Raw genomic sequence first — 22,999 nt, 5'->3', positions numbered from 1 at the left:
CCGCTACACTGAAAGCATGCAAAAAGCTTTTTTAATAGCCATGCCATAGAACGAATACATACTTCCAGTAAAAGTATAGTAACATAAGACCCAGATATCTGACTGTAGAGGACGTAACCGTACATCCATCTGGTTGCAAACTGTAGTCTACGGTGAACGGTTTTAGGTTCAATGAGTAATTGGTCTTCTCGGAATTTAATAGGAGAAAAATGGTCATCCAAACTTTTAGATAGCACACTGTTAGCTTAGATGATTTACAAGTCTCAGATGGTCTCATTGAGCTATATAGTGGAGTAGCATCAACATAACGGTGGAAACTAAACCCATATTTTCTAATAATATTACCAAAGGGCAACATGTAGATTGAAAATGAAGGATCCAAGACAGATCCTTGCGGCAATCCATATTTTACAGGTGACAAAATTAGATGGACCCCCTTTACATAAGTGTAGCGATCAGAGAGGTAGGATCGAAGCAATCTTAGAGCCTGCCCTTGAATAACTAGGTTTGTAATCGATCTACGATTATGTTATGATCTATGCGGTCAAATGCATCACTAAGATCAAGTAAAACTAGCAATGAGATCAATCTCATCTTTAGCGCACCAATCCAAATGGTTTAACTAGACAGGAGACACAGAAAAGGTTTTCCTCATTTATTGAAAGTCAGCAATAGGGTTCCCCCCCCCCCCCCCCATTTATTGAAGACCAGCCAAAGTCTTCTGTCGCCCTTGAACCATTACAGGACCGAGTGAGGCCTTGCCTTCCCAATGAACACCTAGAAAGAGCAAATACCAAAGTTAAGTAGAGCACGTGAAGTGTCAGAAGCAATCTTAAAGCAGCTACCTACCCCCAATAGGAGCATCACGTCCCCCTTCAGGACCACAAGTTGAGTCACAGCAAGCACAAACCTGGTGGTTCCCATCAGCAGCAAGCCACCTGCAACAAGAACAATCAGACGCAGCAGCTTCATCGTGTTCTTAAGCAGCATGAACATACCCGTTGGAAAAGGAGCAGGATTTGTGGAGAGCGTCACTGGGTGCAGAAGCAAGAGTGGCCTTCACGGTACACGTTATGTAGATCTGCAAGAGACACCGGTAAGGGTTCACAAAACCAAAGCAGATGGGAAGAGAACGCAGATTCAGTCAATATAGTACGTACAGAAGGACTGGATCCTCCCTGGAACATGAAAGCCTCCAGCTGGAACCGGATCTTGTCTTCCTGGGTCCGAGGCAAGAAGTGGGAGCTGGAAGCCGTAGCCTTGGCATCCACAAGGCACCTGATAAAGAGTGGGTGACAATTCAATGAGTCTATAGAATCAAGTCAACAGACCTTACCCTATTTCTCAGGGACAGTGTGTAAAGAGCAGCTCAAGAACAGAAACTTCATGCATAAAGTGCCAGGACTCATTCTGCATCACAATATGGCTAATTGCGAAGCTTTGGGACAAACGCTCACGTCACACAATTGACTCTTTAACAGACTGTGATTACATAAAGCCGGTCAGTGTAAGCTGGGCGGTCACCATAGTTAATATCTTCCACAAAATGTAACTTCCTTACTGGAGAGAAAGATCCTACATTCAGATGCCAGTCAGTGTCTTCATTTACACTTATTTAGCTGACACTTGTCCAAAGCGACTTACAATTGCAATACATGTCAGAGGTCGCACGCCTCTGGAGCAACTAGGGGTTAAGTGTCTTGCTCAGGGAACCATTGGTGTTTCATAGTGGATTTGAACCCGGGTCTCTCACACCAAAGGCATGCATCTTATCCACTGCGCCAAAACCACCCCATGTGATGAATGGCTAATTTTTGCATGCATTTAAGACTTTATGCCCAAACAGAGGTTTAGAAGCAGTTGCCCATGTCAACCATGTTTTTAGGTTGAACACCTTAGCAAGTTTGTAGATTGAACCAATTCCTCTCATAGCACAAAAGACTTAATCAGTTTTAGAGTATCAAGTGACATGACTTTACCCATGGTTCTCAATGAAGGAATATCTCGGAACAGAAGTCACATCAGGTACTTGGGTGGCCACACAGCGGTCCACAAACACACGCAGGGGGACGTGGTTGTACACCTTCACAGATGCCTCAATATTAATAATGTCACCCAAGTAGTAAACATTTGAAGGCCTCTGATAGGCCCAGTCATCTGCAAGAGGAAAGAACGGTTTAGGCACGGCATCATTTCACAAGGCTTAAGATCTAAAGAAACTACACAAACCCAGCATGAGCTTCATGGAGAACACCAAGACATCTTCGGCAACCTCCGTTGAAGCATAAGGAACCCAAGTTGGACTCAAAGCATCACTGCTTACATTATGGAGCCTGTAGTTCAAGGAGATACCAATTAAACAGTCTTCCGGTTGCAGCCCCTCAAGAAACACGGCTTAAAAATAAGACTTCCAGTCAGTCACTTACCTCTGATAGTGGCATTGAAGGCCAACAACTGCTCCCTCAGTACGAGTAATCGGCGTGCCAGCAAACGCCACAGGAGTGTAGGTAACAGCAAAGGTATAGACTAGCTCATCCGCAGTCATCTGTAAGAGAAGGAAGATGTTACCAAGTAGGTTCTTTTCAAATACACTTAAGGTTTAAAAAAAAAAAAAAAGGGGGTGTCTTAGCAGCCGTGCCATAGAGTTACTTTCTGTCCCCCAAAGCAGCTTTATCAGATTTCAGAAACTGAAAGGTTGGTTTAACATTTAGGTAACAATTGACACCGATGAAGAACCTTTATTGGTTAATCCAGTAAGACATACGGTCACAGTTCTTACCATCAGCACACTATTGCAGTCCTGCAGTGCATATTCGAGGATGAGCACCCCAGAGGCAGAGTCCTCACCAACAACAGCACAGCCTCCCATAGACAAACCAGATGGCTGGATCAGTTGACCATTGCCGAACATATCCTTCTTCACCTCCACATGAACCCGGTCCTCACTGCATTGAACAGCCACACTACTGGGAGTCACAGGTTTCCTCAACTGGAAGTTCACCGCCAACTCACGTTGCACCTCTGGAACGGTGGGAAACTTCCAGGACAAAGGCTTGACTGGACCCTGCAACAGCTGCTTCTCCTGAAGACCAAGAGGCTCTTGCGCAAATCCTCCGTAGCCAAGTCTCTGGAACTGAGAAGCCTTTTGGTAAGGATTCAAGAACCCTTGAGAAGGAAGAGCAGGATCTCTGGAAGCTGAAGTTGATTGTGGCTTCATGCTGCTTGGACTTTGACTGCGTCTCAAACCTCCCCTAGCATTCTTCAGGTCAAATACCACAATCACCACTAATACACCTTGCAAAAAGCCCATCCTGACAAACTTTGACACAGTGTCTACTAGTGCTGAGCTTTGTCATTAAGTAGCTTTAAATTAAGGTGGCTCCTCACCTTTCAGCTTAATTGATTACCTTTGATTCTCCTCTGGGCTTGTAGAGTTTATGCATTAGCAAATGAGAACATTCTAGAGCAGTTGTCCTCAAATCTGACTCTTGAGATCAACTTTCCTGCAGAGTTTAGCTCTAACCCTAATCAAACACACCTGAGTCTGCTAAATATTGTCATCAGGATTGTTAGAAAATCAGAGGTAGGTTTCTTTGATTAGGGTTGGAGCTTTTATTTTACTGGAGGAAGCAATATTGTAGATTATAGACTCTTAAATTAAAATGATTGATTAATTTATTGCAAACATGCAGGTTTTTGCATCACATGACATTAACTGATGGACTAGAGTCGTGTGGATTAATTGTGGATTTTGTTTGATCAAAAAGTACAAGTTGTTGATTTTGAGTTTTAAATGGAAATCAGTTCTTGAAGCGTTAAAATTAGTCAGTCATCAAAACTGAAATTAATATTAATAGTGAAACATGGATCCAGGGGGTTAATAAATGTCTCCTGAAGTAAATCGATGTGTATTTGGAACAGAAACATCCATATTTAAAACTTTATGAACCATAATCTTTATCTTACACTAATGGATCCATCTGTTGGGACGAAAGTAACACACAGGTGGGTCAAAAGTAACACAACAATACAAGCTAGATTTTTTGCTGTTACTCTTATTTTTCTTAAGTATACCTGATTGTGACCTTGTTAATAAATAACTGCAAACATATTTTGTCCTTTATCTTTTCAAAAAAATTATTAAATTACATTTTCATATTTTCATTTTAAATTTAAGTTTAAGTTTCATCAGATGTCTTAAAACCTGACTGTATTTTTTTTATTGTAAATTTCAATGTATTTTTATAAAATAATAAAACAATTCTACAGAATGCACAATATAAAAATTTAATCACATTAGCATAATAAAAAAAACTCTAAACATAATGTAACAGTAGGCCTATTTATGTTTCCATCCAGTTGTTTTTATGCATGAATTAAAAATGTGCATTAAAACATCTGGAAACACTGCAAATTCACAGGTGGAGGTGTAAAGGCTAAGATATGGCTAAAACCTAAATATAAATGTGATGTAGGAGCTGCCCAGAGAGAGATGTTCCTCTATGTCCAGAAACACCCTCTCAGAAACATCTGGATAAAACCAGACCCCTGTCTGTCTTTCTGAACCTCACTCTGACATATTCTTTTGGTATAATATGAAATTAACATTTGTAAGAAATGATGCAAGACACAGAAAATCGCTTTGTTACTTTCGTCCCGTGTTACTTTCGCCCCGGTTCTCCCATCTCCCCAGCACTTGGCATACTAAATGGCGACATTATCTTTTCTCAGCGTAGCTGCGGTTTTAACCAAGTAAAACTAATTAGTCAAACCCAAGTTAAAGAGTAATAATGTGTATTTGATCAGATATAGCCGCAGATCAAAATTATGTAATGCATTATTTGAATGCTTAGCCAAAGAGATTTTAATGTAGATTTAATTTCAATCTGGACTTCAATTATCACCTATTAACTGCCGTAATAAAGCTGGGAATAGCCAGGACATTTTTAAAACCAATTGTATTCAGATGAAAGTTGTCATATGCACCTAGGATCGAGTGACTAAATTATGGGGCGATTTTAGTTTTTGGCTTAACCATCCCTTCATTAGCAGTTTCAATTTGAGTATTGTGGCCAATGATTTATAGCGATCTACTGCACCCCCCCCCCCCCCCCCCCCAAAAAAAAAAAAACCACACACATTACAACAGTACAGCACAAGAGAGTTGCATTCCACTTTTCTGGATTAATGCATCAGAAACAGGGGGGTAGAATTAAGGGGAGACACATCCCAACTAATATCCAACGACTGCTAAACTGTCCCTAGAATTCATTTATCAATTTAACATATGTAATTTCACATCTGAAATGTTATACCAATGAGATTACCGAAGTTAAAGTAAATGGGCCATGTTAAAAACCGCACACATTCGAGGACACACATTTAATTTTTTAATGGATACGTAGTCACACACACCAGAGAATAGCAATACTGCATTTAGAGCAACTCCCAGGTATTGCACCCAATTCAAGACAGTCCAAAACGGTTAGTTCACTACAGGAATTAAAGTTGCATCAATGGGTTTTAAGTGGTGTTTGACAAAATGGAGCAAACTGAAAGCATAAGCGATGGCTATTAGCAGCTCCTGATGTAAAGAACACGAATGGAAAAAGGTTGTGCAGAAAGATACACAACCATCAAGACTAGGATAAAATTTTCGTTTACAGTTTGGGACAAATAGATGTACTGACATTTATTCAGACTTGTGAAACTTTGGCAAACAAGCTTTAAATGAAAACTAAGTGACCAGAAATTAGTCAAAAGGTCTACCAGAAGTGGGTTACTTATTGGGTCCAGGGGTTGCAGTTACTTGGGTTTGTCCTTAAGGTCAAAAGGAAACCAACACCCTTGAGAGACCGTTCCTAACTGAAGGTGAAATTCCAGAAGAGAGACGATCAAAAACTGGAAGGGCACTTTTAACAAACCATTGATCTAAAAGTATGTACCAGCAGGTCCCCACCCTGGTCTAGATGATAATCAAGGAATATGGGGAAACTAAAGAAACTCTACTTGATGCAAGGAGACAAAACTACTGACAAAGCAATAAGTACACCATGTGTACAAATGAGCTGCAGTGCTTCAGGGAAGGGAGTGCTGAAGTAGAAAATTTGAGGCAGAGACTGGATTGGCAGAAAAAGTTATAGCATCATGGGCAGTGGATTCCACTTAGTTAAACTGAGCTTTAACCAAGTTCACAGTAGGTCTGGCATTAAATCCAAAGTTAACACTCCCCTACGGAGAAAGGGAGCGCTTCGTTCTAGAAAGAACAGTAGGACTACAACTTTCCCAGCGCATTCAAAGCCAAACTGGTTAAGTAACAAGAAAACCAGAAACAATAGGTTTTTCCGTTTATTGCAAGACAGCTATGGGTCCCCCCCAGCCCAGTTTACTGAAGACCAGCCAAAGTCTTCTGTCGCCCTTGAACCATTACAGGACCGAGTGAGGCCTTGCCTTCCCAATGAACACCTAGAAAGAGCAAATACCCAAGTTAAGTAGAGCACATAAAGTGTCAAAAGATCTTAAAAGCAGCTACCTACCCCCAATAGGAGCATCACTTCCACCATCAGGACCACATGTTGAGTCACAGCAAGCACAAACCTGGTGGTTCCCATCAGCAGCAAGCCACCTGCAACAAGAACAATCAGACACGGCAGCTTCATGTTCTTAAGCAGCATGAACATACCCGTTGGAAAAGGAACAGGATTTGTGGAGAGCGTCACTGGGTGCAGAAGCAAGAGTGGCCTTCACGGTACACGTTATGTAGATCTGCAAGAGACACCAGTAAGGGTTCACAAAACCAAAGCAGATGGGAAGAGAACGCGGATTCAGTCAATATAGTACGTACAGAAGGACTGGATCCTCCCTGGAACATGAAAGCCTCCAGCTGGAACCGGATCTTGTCTTCCTGGGTCCGAGGCAAGAAGTGGGAGCTGGAAGCCGTAGCCTTGGCATCCACAAGGCACCTGATAAAGAGTGGGTGACAATTCAGTGCGTCTATATCATCAAGTCACCAGACCTTACCCTAATTCCCAGGGAAAGAGTGGGAAAAGAGCAGCTCAAGAACAAACTTTATGCACCAAGTGCCATGATCCATGCTGCATCCCATTATGGCTACTTGCTAAGCTTTGGGACAAATGCTCACGTCACACAATTGACTCTTTAACAGACTGCGGTCACAGTCACATACAGCCGGTCACTGTAAACTGGGCGGTCACCATAGTGAATATCCTCCACAAAACTTAACTTCCTTACTGGAGAGAAAGATACCACACTGAGCTGCCAGTCACGGTCTTCATGTGATGAATGGCTAATTTTTGCATGCATTTAAACTTGATGCCCAAACAGAGGTTTAGAACTAGTTGCCCATGTCACCATGTTTGTGGTTTTAACACCGTAATAGGTTCGTAGATTGAACCAATTCCTGCCAGAGCACAGAAGATTGTGGGTAACATTAGCCATTAATGTGTACAGGTCCACACTTCAAAAACCTAAGATGAAGTGGCCTGGGACTTTTGGCATATGCTTTTTTCTAACAAGCTACACTTCAGACAAAAATCTCACATGCCATTTAGGATGATAGTATGAACAAGAAGACGGTCATTCTCAGCCATGACAATAACCACCAAGAGGAGCAAAACCTGTAGTCACTTGACACAACCCAATTCTCAGGTACCAAGTGCTCCCTGAACAAATGTAATCAGCTCTAGAGAATCTAGTGACAGGACTTTACCCATGGTTCTCAATGAAGGAATATCTCGGAACAGAAGTCACATCAGGTACTTGGGTGGCCACACAGCGGTCCACAAACACACGCAGGGGGACGTGGTTGTACACCTTCACAGATGCTTCAATATTAATAATGTCCCCCAAGTAGTAAACATTTGAAGGCCTCTGATAGGACCAGTCATCTGCAAGAGGAAAGAACGGTTTAGGCACAGCATCATTCACAAGGCTTAAGAGCTAAAGAAACTACACAAACCCAGCATGAGGTTCATGGAGAACACCAAAACGTCCTGGCCAACCTCCGTTGAAGCATAAGGAACCCAAGTTGGATTCAAAGCATCACTGCTCACATTATGGAGCCTGTAGTTCAAGGAGATACCAATTGAACAGGCTTCCAGTTACAACACCACAAGAAACAGAAGGGTCACTTACCTTTGATAGTGGCATTGAAGGCCAACAACTGCTCCCTCAGTACGGGTAATCGGCGTGCCAACAAATGCCACAGGAGTGTAGGTAACAGCAAAGGTGTAGACTAGCTCATCCGCAGTCATCTGTAAGAGACGGAAGTTGTTACCAAGTAGGTTCTTTTCAAATACACTTAAGGTTTAAAAAGGGGGGGGGGGGATAAGCAGCCATGCCATAGAGCTACTTTCTGTCCCCCAAAGCAGCTTTGCTATCAGATTTCAGAAACCGAAAGATTGGTTTAACATTAAGGTAACGATTGACACTAATGAAGAACCTTTATTGGTTAATCCAGGAAGACATACGGTCACGGTTCTTACCATCAGCACACTATTGCAGTCCTGTAGTGCATATTCAAGGATGAGCACCCCAGAGGCAGAGTCCTCACCAACAACAGGGCAGCCTCCCATAGACAAACCAGATGGCTGGATCAGCTGACCATTGCCGAACATATCCTTCTTCACCTCCACATGAACCCGGTCCTCACTGCATTGAACAGCCACACTACTGGGAGTCACAGGTTTCCTCAACTGGAAGTTCACCGCCAACTCACGTTGCACCTCTGGAACGACGGGAAACTTCCAGGACAAAGGCTTGACTGGACCCTGCAACAGCTGCTTCTCCTGAAGACCAAGAGGCTCTTGCGCAAATCCTCCGTAGCCAAGACTCTGGAACTGAGAAGCCTTTTGGAAAGGATTCAAGAACCCTTGAGAAGGAAGAGCAGGATCTCTGGAAGCTGAAGTTGATTGTGGCTTCATGCTGCTTGGACTTTGACTGCGTCTCAAACTTCCCCAAGCATTTTTCAGATCAAATACCACAATCACAGCCACCACTAATACACCTTGCAAAAAGCCCATCCTGACAAACTTTGATACAGTGTCAACTAGTGCTAAGCTTTGTCATTAAGTACAGCTTTATATTAAGGTGGCTCCTCACCTTTCAGCTTAACTGATTACCTTTGATTCTCCTCTGGGCTTGTAGAGTTTATTCATTAGCAAATGAGAACATTCTAGAGCAGTGATCCTCAAATCTGTCTTGTGAGATCAACTTTCCTGCAGAGTTTAGCTCTAACCCTAATCAAACACACCTGAGTCTGCTAGATATTGTCATCAGGATTGTTAGAAAATCAGAGGTTTCTTTGATTAGGGTTGGAGCTTTTATTTTACTGGAGGAAGCAATATTGTAGATTATAGACTCTTAAATTAAAATGATTGATTAATTTATTGCAAACATGCAGGTTTTTGCATCACGACATTAACTGATGGACTAGAGTCGTGTGGATTAATTGTGGATTTTATTTGATCAAAAAGTACAAGTTGTTGATTTTGAGTTTTAAATGGAAATCAGTTCTTGAAGCGTTAAAATTAGTCAGTCATCCTAAACTGAAATTAATATTAATAGTAAAACATGGCTCCAGGGGGTTAATAAATGTCTCCTGAACTAAATCGATGTGTATTTGGAACAGAAACATCCATATTTAAAACTTTATGAACCATAATCTTTATCTTACAAGAGATCTCTCCAGCACTTTGCATACTAAATGGCGACAGTCTTCTCATGCATGAGGGGAGTAAAGTGTGTTCTGATTGGCTGCTTCAGTAGCAATCGTTTAAATTAACTGAAGCAGGTCAGTCCATTGCCACAGCCAATCTCTCATGAACACACGTTCTGGTTAGCAGAAGCTAGAGATTATATTTTATAAAGTTTTAAACATGGATATTTTTCTTTCAAATACACATTGATTCGCTTCAAAACCCCTTTATGAAGCCCCAGAACTTTGTGGAGCGCTTATGGACAGTTTTTTGGAATTTGAAGTTTAATTCAATTCAAGTTTATTTGCAAAGCAACTTTACAGGTTGGGTAGCTGCACATCAGTGTAGCTGCTGTTTCAGCCAAGTAAAACTAATTAGTTAAACCCAAGTTACAGAATAATAATGTGCATTTGATCAGATATAGCTGCAGATCATAATTATGTAATGCATTATTTGAATGCTTGGCCAAAGAGATGTTTTTCTTATGTAGATTTAATTTCAATCTGGACTTCAATTGAATATCACCCATCAACTGCAATTATAAAGCTGGGAATAGCCAGGACATTTTTAAAACCAATTGTATTCAGATGAAAGTTGTCATATGCACCTAGGATCGAGTGACTAAATTATGGCGCAATTTTAGTTTTTGGCTTAACCATCCCTTCATTAGCAGATATTGTTTCAATTGGAGTATTGTGGCCAATGATTTATAGCAATCTACTGCACCAAAAAAAAAACACCTTACAACAGTACAGCACAAGAGAGATACATTCCACTTTTCTGAATTAATGCATCAGAAACAGGGGGGTAGAATTAAGGGGGGACACATCCCAACTAATATCCAACGACTGCTAAACTGTCCCTAGAATTCATTTATCAATTTAAATTATGTAATTTCACATCTGAAACATCATACCAATGACATTACTGAAGAAATTGAAGTAAATGGGCAATGTTAAAAACTGCACACATTCAAGGACATGCATTTAATTTTTTTTAATGGACAAGTAGTCACACACCAGAGAATAGCAATACTGCATTTAGAGCGACTCACAGGTATTGCACCCAATTCAAGATGGTCCAAAACCGTTATAGAAGTTCACTAAAGGAATTAAAGTTGCATCAATGGGTTTTAAGTGGTGTTTGACAAAACCGAGCAAACTGAAAGCACAAGCTATGGCTATTAGCAGCTCCCTATGTAAAGAATACAAATGGAAAAAGGTTGTGCAGAAAGATACACAACCATCCAGCCTAGCATAAAATCATTATGAACATTTACAGTTTGGGACAAATAAATGTACTGACATTTATTCAGACTTATGAAATGAAACAAGCTTTAAAATGAAGACTAAGTGACCTGAAACTAGTCAAAAGGTCTACCAGAAATGGGTAACTTATTGGGTGCAGGGGTTGCAGTTACTTGGGTTTGTCCTTAATGTCAAAAGGAAACCAACACCCTTGGGAGACTGCTCCTAACTGAAGGTGAAATTCCAGAAGAGAGACGATCAAAAACCGGAAGTGCACTTTTAACAAACCATTGATCTAAGAGTTTGTACCAGCAGGTCCCCACCCTGGTCTAGAAGATAATCAAGGAATATGGGGAAACTAAAGAAACTCTACTTGATGCAGGGAGAAATAAAACTGACACAAAGCAATAAGTACACCATGTGTACAAATGAGCTGCAGTGCTTCAGGGAAGGGAGTGCTGAGGTAGAAAATTTGAGGCAGAGACTGGATTGGCAGAAAAAGTTATAGCATCATGGGCAGTGGATTCCACTTAGTTAAACTGAGCTTTAACCAAGTTCACAGTAGGTCTGGCATTAAATCCAAAGTTAACACTCCCCTACGGAGAAAGGGAGCGCTTCGTTCTAGAAAGAACAGTAGGACTACAACTTTCCCAGCGCATTCAAAGCCAAACTGGTTAAGTAACAAGAAAACCAGAAACAATAGGTTTTTCCGTTTATTGCAAGACAGCTATGGGTCCCCCCCAGCCCAGTTTACTGAAGACCAGCCAAAGTCTTCTGTCGCCCTTGAACCATTACAGGACCGAGTGAGGCCTTGCCTTCCCAATGAACACCTAGAAAGAGCAAATACCCAAGTTAAGTAGAGCACATGAAGTGTCAAAAGATCTTCAAAGCAGCTACCTACCCCCAATAGGAGCATCACTTCCACCATCAGGACCACATGTTGAGTCACAGCAAGCACAAACCTGGTGGTTCCCATCAGCAGCGAGCCACCTGCAACAAGAACAATCAGACACCGCAGCTTCATCGTGTTCTTAAGCAGCATGAACATACCCGTTGGAAAAGGAACAGGATTTGTGGAGAGCGTCACTGGGTGCAGAAGCAAGAGTGGCCTTCACGGTACACGTTATGTAGATCTGCAAGAGACACCAGTAAGGGTTCACAAAACCAGAGCAGATGGGAGGAGAACGCAGATTCAGTCAATATAGTACGTACAGAAGGACTGGATCCTCCCTGGAACATGAAAGCCTCCAGCTGGAACCGGATCTTGTCTTCCTGGGTTCGAGGCAAGAAGTGGGAGCTGGAAGCCGTAGCCTTAGCATCCACAAGGCACCTGATAAAGAGTGGGTGACAATTCAGTGCGTCTATATCATCAAGTCACCAGACCTTACCCGAATTCCCAGGGAAAGAGTGGGAAAAGAGCAGCTCAAGAACAAACTTTATGCACCAAGTGCCATGATCCATGCTGCATCCCATTATGGCTACTTGCGAAGCTTTGGGACAAATGCTCACGTCACACAATTGACTCTTTAACAGACTGCGGTCACAGTCACATACAGCCGGTCACTGTAAACTGGGCGGTCACCATAGTGAATATCCTCCACAAAACTTAACTTCCTTACTGGAGAGAAATATACCACACTGAGCTGCCAGTCACGGTCTTCATGTGATGAATGGCTAATTTTTGCATGCATTTAAACTTGATGCCCAAACAGAGGTTTAGAACTAGTTGCCCATGTCACCATGTTTGTGGTTTTAACACCGTAATAGGTTCATAGATTGAACCAATTCCTGCCAGAGCACAGAAGATTTTGGGTAACATTAGCCATTAAGGTGTACAGATCCACACTTCAAAAACCTAAGATGAAGTGGCCTGGGACTTTTGGCATATGCTTTTTTCTAACAAGCTACACTTCAGACAAAAATCTCACATGCCATTTAGGATGATAGTATGAACAAGGAGACGGTCATTCTCAGCCATGACAATAACCACCAAGAGGAGCAAAACCTGTAGTCACTTGACAACCCAATTCTCAGGTACCAAGTGCTCCCTGAACAAATGTAATCAGCTCTAGAGAATCAAGTGACAGGACTTTACCCATGGTTCTCAATGAAGGAATATCTCGGAACAGAAGTCACATCAGGTACTTGGGTGGCCACACAGCGGTCCACAAACACACGCAGGGGGACGTGGTTGTACACCTTCACAGATGCTTCAATATTAATAATGTCACCCAAGTAGTAAACATTTGAAGGCCTCTGATAGGCCCAGTCATCTGCAAGAGGAAAGAACGGTTTAGGCACGGCATCATTCACAAGGCTTAAGATCTAAAGAAACTACACAAACCCAGCATGAGGTTCATGGAGAACACCAAAACGTCCTGGCCAACCTCCGTTGAAGCATAAGGAACCCAAGTTGGATTCAAAGCATCACTGCTCACATTATGGAGCCTGTAGTTCAAGGAGATACCAATTAAACAGGCTTCCAGTTACAACACCACAAGAAACAGAAGGGTCACTTACCTTTGATAGTGGCATTGAATGCCAACAACTGCTCCCTCAGTACGGGTAATCGGCGTGCCAACAAATGCCAAAGGAGTGTAGGTAACAGCAAAGGTATAGACTAGCTCATCCGCAGTCATCTGTAAGAGATGGAAGTTGTTACCAAGTAGGTTCTTTTCAAATACACTTAAGGTTTAAAAAAAGGGGGGGGGGATAAGCAGCCATGCCATAGAGCTACTTTCTGTCCCCCAAAGCAGCTTTGCTATCAGATTTCAGAAACCGAAAGATTGGTTTAACATTAAGGTAACGATTGACAGATGAAGAACCTTTATTGGTTAATCCAGGAAGACATAAGTTCTTACCATCAGCACACTATTGCAGTCCTGCAGTGCATATTCGAGGATGAGCACCCCAGAGGCAGAGTCCTCACCAACAACAGGACAGCCTCCCATAGACAAACCAGATGGCTGGATCAGCTGACCATTGCTGAACATATCCTTCTTTACCGCCACATGAACCCGGTCCTCACTGCATTGAACAGCCACACTACTGGGAGTCACAGGTTTCCTCAACTGGAAGTTCACCGCCAACTCACGTTGCACCTCTGGAACGACGGGAAACTTCCAGGACAAAGGCTTGACTGGACCCTGCAACAGCTGCTTCTCCTGAAGACCAAGAGGCTCTTGCGCAAATCCTCCGTAGCCAAGACTCTGGAACTGAGAAGCCTTTTGGAAAGGATTCAAGAACCCTTGAGAAGGAAGAGCAGGATCTCTGGAAGCTGAAGTTGATTGTGGCTTCATGCTGCTTGGACTTTGACTGCGTCTCAAACTTCCCCAAGCATTCTTCAGGTCAAATACCACAATCACAGCCACCACTAATACACCTTGCAAAAAGCCCATCCTGACAAACTTTGACACAGTGTCCACTAGTGCTAAGCTTTGTCATTAAGTACAGCTTTATATTAAGGTGGCTCCTCACCTTTCAGCTTAATTGATTACCTTTGATTCTCCTCTGGGCTTGTAGAGTTTATGCATTAGCAAATGAGAACATTCTAGAGCAGTGATCCTCAAATCTGACTCGTGAGATCCACTTTCCTGCAGAGTTTAGCTCTAACCCTAATCAAACACACCTGAGTCTGCTAGATATTGTCTTCAGGATTCTTAGAAAATCAGAGGTTTCTTTGATTAGAGTTGGAGCAAAACTCTGCAGGAAAATGGATCTCGCGAGCCAGATTTGAGGATCACTGTTCTAGAGCTTCAGGCTGGAAAACAGTTAATGTCATTTAAAAAACACATAAGATCACATAAATAATAGCGATTATTCATAAGTAATAAATTTTTATAGTTTTTAGTATATTATTGGAAAAAATTTGGTAAAATTTAGCATTTCATTTCTTGTTCAACAATGGACCACCTGCAGTGGATAGAGTGGCATTAGAACAGCCTTCATTAAACAGTGACAATGTCATGGGTTCGATTCCAAGGTAATGCAAGAACTGATAAAATGTACTCATTTAATTCAATTTATATAAAAGCATTTGTCAACTGCATGTAAATGTAGAATCTTTAACATTTGTTGTTTGATGCAAAACTGGCAACGACTTATTTTGTTTAAAAAAAACCTTCCAATAGCTCAAATAATGACACAGGGTTGCCCACTCTCACGCATCTGGCGTTTAAATAAAAAAAATTGCAACACATGGCCCATATACAGTAGCTTCATATAACACTAGCAAGGCTATGGGTTTGATTCCCAGGGAATGCATGACTTAATAAAATGTCCACCTTTTTTTAATTAATTATTGGTCAGGGACAATAGACAGTCAGAAAACTGCCCCAGAAGTAGCTACAGAGCTAGATTTCACGTTCAATACAACGTAAGTCCCTTTGGATAAAATGATCCAAATGCATGATTGCAAATGTAAAGGCTTGTTCATCGTAATCATACCTTGATGTTCAAGCCTGGTCTTTTAGGCTTACATACATTTTCAGATTTTTTCACAAGCATGAAGAAAAATGTAGTATATTAATTAGCATTATTTGTGTCCATCATGATTCATAGACATACAAAATTTATACATTTAACCAATGTGACTAACAGTGCATTATATATTGTACCAGTTTTCTTCCCTTAGGATTCAAACCCATGAATTTGCTGTCGCGAGCACTATGCTTTAACAAGTAAATAACAGGAAACCTATGAAAGGGAAAGAAAAAGATTAAAAATCAAATAAATATAATGACGGCTGTACAGATGGAAAAAGGCCCTTAACATATGAATATAAAAACAATAGTGAGCAAAATGCTTCCTTTTAATGTAGCAAGACATATTTTTTAATGTAATCATAATTAATTTAAATCATGTTTTTATAAACAAAATAAACATATTACCCATTCTGTATTTTTTGCTTTGTTAGTCTTTACTGTCTGTTAAAGTTCCATTAGCATCATTGTAAACTAGTGTAAATACATAGTTTTCTGCATTATTCCCTACACCAGCTCAATGAAGATTTTTCCCACTGTTAGTATTGTGGGTAAGGGATAGAGGATGTTGGACAGGCGGTCTTTATTTCAGCATGCTGGCACAAACGACGTGTGTGACATTGATCTCTGTGGCTTGAGTTCAGCCTGACCAGTACAATTTTGTGGATTTCAGTGCAATCTCCATTTATGATTTTCCACCAGGAGTTTAGCTTTTTTTACTACGACAGTTTCAGCATTTAAATCTGGGCCATTAGCTATACGCCTTTTATATAAATGATCTGAATTAGGGTAAAAGGAAGCATACACTGTTTTATGCACGGCATTTATTCATGTCACATCACTTCTGATTTTCTGGTGTCCTTCAATATAAATTTAAATTAAATAAATATATATATATATATATATATATATATATATATATATATATATATATATATATATATATATATATATATATATATATATATATATATATATAATTACTTATTATACTCATATATATATATAATTACTTATTATACTCAGCTAAAATTTGTTATAAAATCTAATTAAATCGATTACTATGCATGCATCTCAATGACAAGTATATTCAAGTATCTCAATGATTGTCATTTTTATAAATTTAATTTTTAATATAAAAAATTATAAAAATAACAAAAACACAATTATTAAAAAAATCAAAATATTAATAAAAAAGTATTGTTATTTCAATGTCACTAAAGTATATTTGATAAGAAAATTAAGTATTAAAAGTATGAAATATATTATTAAATAAATAAAAATAATAAAACATGCACAATACATTAAAAAAGTTATAAAAAAATAACAAAATTGATAACATTTGAACTAATATTGAAATAAAAAATAATTCAAAATAATGATTTTAACAAAGTATAATATGATCTTCATGGCAAAAAAAAAACAAAACCAGCAACAGCAATGGCAGATGATCTGAGGAATCATTCATGTCTGGAACCCAGACGCTGCAGTAAGTTTAACACTTCTGATCACATCACTTACATTAAGCACGAGTTAAAGTTATAGTAATACTTGCTTTAGGAAACACATGACTTATAATGACACAGTACTTTCTACTAGATACAGCAGCTCAAGTCTGTTCTTCTCATTTAACCGGACAGATGTTTTTCTGTGGTTGCTTTTGGGTAGGAAATGATCACAGATGATTGTGGCTACTGCTAAGAGAATCACAGTGTGTGAATTTGTCAAACATTTGCATCAGCAGAAACTGGAATTTCCTGCTCTTAGAGGAAAAAATAAGCAAGATTTAATGCCATTCGAGCATGCATTGAGCCCATAATGCCGTGCAATGTCCTAAAATGTAATACAGTTATTAAAGCGATAATCTTGGTTTTATAATTTCCCAACATTTCTCATCATAAACGACTTCCCCTTTCCTGATAAACCACATACAGCATCCAAAACATTATTTTTTTCGTGCTATAATCTATAATTAAAGTCCATATCTATATCAAAATCTATGTTTAATAAACTGAGTGTATGTTTTTTTTTAATTAAAATGCAGGTGAAAATATAGAGGTATACTGATTATCAATGCCTAGAAACACAGAGAAGTCTATTATTAAGAAGCAGAAGGTATTTGGTAAAACACAAATCCTCCCTCGATCAGGACGTCTCTCCAAACTGGATGAAAGAGCAGGAGGAAGCTGTTCAGAGGTGAACAAGAGGCCGACAGCTGCAGGAATCTATGACAAAGAGTGGGCATTGTATGCATGTGACAACAATATCACAGATTCTCCACAAATGTGGCTTGTATGGAAGGGTTGCAAGAAAAAAAGACACTCACAGTAAAGCATGGAGGTGGTGATGTCCTGTTATGGGGAGTTTCTCTTCAGCAGGGACTGGAGCACATAGCAGAACGGAGCACACAGTGGTTGAAGGAGAAAAAGGTGAATGTCTTTGCATGACCTCATGACTGGAATCCCACTGAAAATCTGTGGAATGACTTGAAGACTGGAGTCCACAAATGCTCGCCATCAAATAAACTAAATAGAGCACTTCTGCAAAGAAGAGTGGGGAAATATTGCAAAGTCTAGATGTAGAGTTGGTAGAGACAGAGACAAATCCCAACAGACTAAAGGCTGTAATTAAAGCAAAAGGTGGTTCAACAAAATACTGACACAATAGGCTGACCCTTTTTCCAACTCTGTGTTTTTATTTTTGTAGTTTTTGTCTGACATGTTGGTGCTATATCATTTACTTGGATGTTATAAGTTGCTCTGAGTCAATATAGCTGGATAAAACAAAAACTGTGTCTTCATTTCAGGCTGCAAAGCATCAAAATGTGATTATTTTAAAAGGGGGTGATTATTTTCTATAACCACTATATATATTTTCTTTTCCTTGTCCATTTAAAAAATTTGGAAATTGAAATTATTAAATATCAGTGTTTGTTAAACTAAACCCATATATAAAAATATAAATATATTTATTATATATATTTGAATTACATTTTATTAAAATATATCACTACATTCCATTTTAACTTTTTCTTCTGCTTTTTTTTTTTTTACATTTTAAAAGGTATATATTTACAGTATATATTTCCAACCTTTCCCCCCATTTATTTTTTCAATGTATGAAATAAAAATACTGGCGAAGGGATATAAAACAGTTAACATAGTAATAATAAATTTGTAACTTTTTATTTTATTTATTTGAGCTGTGTGTTTTAATCAACATGAATCAACAGATACTTTCAGTTTTATCATGTCTCATCACAAAAGCTCCGCACTTCCCCTTTCCTGATAAACCGCAGCGTTCAGAAGCACCAACACTTCCAGCAAAAGTCCTGCCTGGTTCCTTCTGCAGTAAATGATAATTATTATCTGTTTCAAAGGCTTTGAAAGAGCAGGAGGTTAATGAGTCAGAGAGCTCTTTCATGTGGTGGAGTCTGAACACAGGGGGTTCGGTGGACAGTATCTGCTGCATCTGGGTCCGGCGCAGCACACAGGGGCTGCAGAAGAGCATTGCAAACATTCCCTTCTAATTGTACACTTGTTGTCTTCAAAGGACAGAAGCTGTAGCCTAAGATTCATGGAATCTGGGATACAACAATAAGCCACACATCCGTCCAGCCCAAAGCCGCAGGCTATTTAAAGATAAAGTAGGCTGTAGTTTTTTGCCACTAAATGAAGCACCCACCCTTCCGCCGCGCTACATATTGGAAACAGATGCCGTTGGTTGTGACGCTCAGCTAATTTTTGTGGATTGTGATTTTTTTTTTTGACATAGATTACAGTTGGTTGCCTAAGCCAGCAAACTGATCACCATTTATAAAGACAATTCATTCCTAAACACACAGTTTAGCTCTGATATACTGTACAACAAACAGCTGCAAGCATAATGACTGTTTACAAACAGGTTGCAATTAGTCCCGCCTCCAAACTCACGCTATTGGTCAATGTTGGTCATGGTTAGTATTGTAGTTTAATAACTGGAAATAGTTAAAGGAGAACATTTTAATTAACAATAATTGCAAAGTAAAGCAATAAACCATTAGAGCTTTATTGATTATACAGTATGATTATTTGATCAGCGTTCAATAAATAGTTTAGCCCATACAGTACAATTTATTATTATTTATATCAATAATATATTTAAAGTCCATTGTAGTTTGTTTGTTAATTTATTTATTGCATTTTTTTTAAAATGAGCCGAAACCTGGTAAAAGCATTAAGATTAAATATAAATCTTCAATAAAAAAAAATAAAAATTATAATATATATATATATATATATATATATATATATATATATATATATATATATATATATATATATATATATATATATATATATTTAAATATATGTATATGTTTAAATTATATTTCAATATAATTTATATTGAAAATTATTATTATTATTATTTTGTACATTTTAAAATGAGGTTAAATGTGAAATATATGACTAGAGTAACATATAAATGTTTTTGACATATGGGTGTTATCTGGACTAATTGTTATCTGTTTATTGACATTTTACAGTGGCTATTGAGGATCTGGCGAACTCTACCTTTAATAAACTGCTAACATGCATTAAGAAGATCAGGCTGAAATGCATGACTGATCTGTCTATCAGCAGCTCTGCATCTCTCTTTCATTTGAGCTGACAGTGTAAGATCGATTCGCAGCTGTGTTGTGGGGTTTGCTACTGTGAGACGCTCCTACTTATACCATAATTACTGCATCTGCTCTGTATTTAAAGACCTCCAACTCAATGTTTTGACAACTTTACGGCCACACTTAACTGTCAGCGAAAGATCTGAAGTGTTCAGAGACATTTTTAGGGGGCAACAATCAGCGCGTGCAAATGTAAAGGAGTCAAACACACAATTTGGTTGTGCAGTGCATTAATGCAAACTTTCAGATGTGAAACAGCTGCCATTCATTATCCAGTGGTTGATCCTCATTAGACTTTCATTAGTCTTTACTTTTCTACAGAACAATTTCTAATACTTGTGGTAGATGTTTTTGCTGCTGTTTTCGCACCACAGTGATGTCACTTCCTGGAGGATGATGTCACTGAGGGTTGTGCTAGTTCTAGGGACAGTTTATTATGAATCTATTATATGAAGTACTTTGAATTACCATTGAATTACCTTTTTTTTTTATAGTACTTTTTATTTATAATAATAATAATTAATTCATTACATTTTATATAGCGCTTTTCTAGGCACTCAACTATTTACTTGTATTATATATATATGTATATATATATATATATATATATATATATATATATATATATATATATATATATATATATGTAAGGCCAAGAATATTTCCTAATAGATAAACAAGTTTTATTATATAAAAATTTATTTCAGCTAGTTGTCGAGACATATTTCAAATTTTTATTTAGTTTAACCTAATGTAGCAAAATAACTAAAACTATAAAACAAATTACTGACACACACACACACATATATATATATATAATATTAATACTTCAAAATATTATTTAAAAAAACTAATAATATCACAATGATACGAATATAAAACTGATGTCCTGATGTGACAAAAATGAACGTCCACTCAAATCAAACAAGTCAAAATTAAGATTCCTCCATGTTTACCTAACAGTGATAAAAATATTATGGTTATCATATAATTTGTAATAAACTGTATTGAAAAAATAATAATAAATTGGCATGTCACAGGTCACCTAAAAAAAACAAAGCACAATTAGAAAGTGTCAGGCTACATTCCATCACACACGGTTTCTACGCCCAGTCCAGAATTATCTTGTTGCAAAAGGTTGAAAGGGAAGATCTGAATGAAAGGCAAGGATATAATCATCTCTGCATGTGATGCAACCCATCCGAGGATTTACAGGCCGACATGTGAGGGCAAGCGTTTTTACACCCACAGAAGAAAAAGAAAAAGCTGCCAATCTCTGAGACGTGAAGAGGACATGCTGGACTCTAAAACAAAAAGACAAGCATCCTTTGTGTCCAAACCCACACGTCCCAATGCATCTTGGGACACGCAATGTGGGCAAGGTGTGTAAACACATCAGGGTGTGCTGTCATCGCTTTCAAGTGTTGCTGGTGAATACATTATTAAAACAGTGGAGGGAAAGTACATCTCCTGAATGGGACGCTAACATGCAGAAGCTTGAATCCCGCAGTGGTACTGTACACACACGTCCCACTCAGGACCACAGGCAGGTGTCTGCGGCCGGGGGGCTTTGGGAGAGCTGCCAGATGATTTTGTTTAGAAACACAATAAGAGCAGTGAGGTTTCAGGTTTCTGAGGATGCAAACTAAGACACCGCATCTTTGCGGCAGAAGTTGGGAGTTTTGCCCGTTGTGTCCATAAAGAATAACTGTTAGCCAAACAATATGCTTATTATGGAGAATGTGTGTGTGTTTTTCTTACCGCATTCGGCCACAGGTGGTTCGGCGAGGGAAGTTTTGTGTGATATTTAATGTTTTTGTTCTTCTCTTCCTGACTGTGTGTGAGAAATGATTGTTGCTTTTCAGAAATATGTAGTATGCTCCAAAGCTTGAGGTCGGTGAGATTTTATAATGTTTGTATGCTCACCGAGCCTGAATTTATTAGATAAAAAAACAGTAAAAACTGTAAAAATATGAAATATTATTTAAGTTCAAAATAATCTATTTTCTGTGTGAATATATGTTAAAATGTAATTTATTCCTGTGAACAAAGCTGGATTTTCTGATTATTATCAATGTTGAAAACAGTTGTGCAGCTTCATATTTTAATGGAAACCATGAATTTTAAACAGAGAAATTATTTAATTGCAATTATATTTCACAATATTACGTTTTTAATTGTATTTGTGATTAAAAATTAAATTAAATGCAGCCTTGGTGACTAGAAAAGACTTCTTTCTAAAACATTAATGCTGATAATATAATCAAGGTTGAAAACAGTTGTGCTGCTTAATATTTGTGTGAAACTGTGACATATTGTTATTTTCAGGATTCTTAGATGAATAGATAGTTCAAAAGAACAGCATTTCTTTGAAATGGGAATCTTTTTTAACATTATAAATGCCTCTACTGAAACTTTTGAACTATTAAATGCATCCTTGATTAATACAATTATTTGGTAAAAAAAAAAAAAAAAAAAAAAAAAAAAAACATTTCATAAGTTTTCAAAGCTTTCTTTAAAGGAAAACTGCAATACGTATGCATTTTCTTACCTCATATTGTTATAAATCTCTGATTTCTTTTTTGGATTCATTTTAATAGAGTTCACATTGCTCTCTCCTCCACACAACAAAAATGAACAGTCACTAATGTTGCTGAGATCCTAAAATGACAACAACAACAACAACAACAACAACAAGTAGTTCATATGACTTGTGCATTATATTCGAAGTCTTCTGAAGTCACACAATAGCTTTAACATGAGAAACCCAAACTTAAATCATCATTTGCTGAAATGCTTCCCCTAGTTTTGAGATTGCATTCACATTCGAACATCATCAGATTGCATGATGAGATATCAGTACTGAATTTAGGGAATATCATTCTAGCTGAGGAT

At 38.6% G+C, this 22,999-nt stretch overlaps 2 protein-coding genes and 1 long non-coding RNA gene across 6 annotated transcripts; 1 reads left to right on the top strand and 2 right to left on the bottom strand.

The window, feature by feature from the left end:
• Nucleotides 1-640: 640 nt before the first annotated feature.
• LOC127933126 (zona pellucida sperm-binding protein 3-like) lies at nucleotides 641-3,325 on the bottom strand. Its single transcript, XM_052529870.1, has 8 exons — nucleotides 2,780-3,325; nucleotides 2,427-2,545; nucleotides 2,230-2,333; nucleotides 1,980-2,157; nucleotides 1,161-1,278; nucleotides 999-1,081; nucleotides 850-938; nucleotides 641-777 (listed from the first exon to the last, which is right to left on the bottom strand). Exons 1-8 carry the CDS (start codon nucleotides 3,308-3,310, stop codon nucleotides 698-700), a joined length of 1,302 nt encoding a protein of 433 aa, XP_052385830.1. The 5' UTR covers nucleotides 3,311-3,325; the 3' UTR covers nucleotides 641-697.
• On the top strand, nucleotides 2,840-14,218 carry LOC127933133 (uncharacterized). Its single transcript, XR_008147441.1, has 2 exons — nucleotides 2,840-2,979; nucleotides 14,025-14,218. It is a non-coding gene; the product is annotated as an uncharacterized LOC127933133 (long non-coding RNA).
• On the bottom strand, nucleotides 6,336-14,450 carry LOC128031828 (zona pellucida sperm-binding protein 3-like). 4 transcript variants are annotated; one of them, XM_052620310.1, is made up of 9 exons: nucleotides 14,251-14,413; nucleotides 8,505-8,924; nucleotides 8,155-8,273; nucleotides 7,979-8,082; nucleotides 7,730-7,907; nucleotides 6,845-6,962; nucleotides 6,683-6,765; nucleotides 6,537-6,625; nucleotides 6,336-6,465 (listed from the first exon to the last, which is right to left on the bottom strand). In XM_052620310.1, exons 1-9 carry the CDS (start codon nucleotides 14,359-14,361, stop codon nucleotides 6,386-6,388), a joined length of 1,302 nt encoding a protein of 433 aa, XP_052476270.1. In that variant the 5' UTR covers nucleotides 14,362-14,413; the 3' UTR covers nucleotides 6,336-6,385. The 4 variants fall into 4 exon arrangements, with proteins under 4 accessions (XP_052476270.1, XP_052476267.1, XP_052476268.1 ...); XM_052620307.1 differs by lacking the exon at nucleotides 8,505-8,924 and having other exon boundaries at nucleotides 13,825-14,418; XM_052620308.1 differs by lacking the exon at nucleotides 14,251-14,413 and having other exon boundaries at nucleotides 8,505-9,216.
• Nucleotides 14,451-22,999: the final 8,549 nt, after the last annotated feature.

The sequence above is a fragment of the Carassius gibelio genome, chromosome A17 (assembly GCF_023724105.1).
Source record: "Carassius gibelio isolate Cgi1373 ecotype wild population from Czech Republic chromosome A17, carGib1.2-hapl.c, whole genome shotgun sequence".
In the NCBI taxonomy this organism is placed as follows: domain Eukaryota; kingdom Metazoa; phylum Chordata; class Actinopteri; order Cypriniformes; family Cyprinidae; genus Carassius; species Carassius gibelio.
The sequence above is the reverse complement of the archived record's forward strand: the minus strand, read 5'-3'. Positions and strand labels throughout refer to the sequence as shown.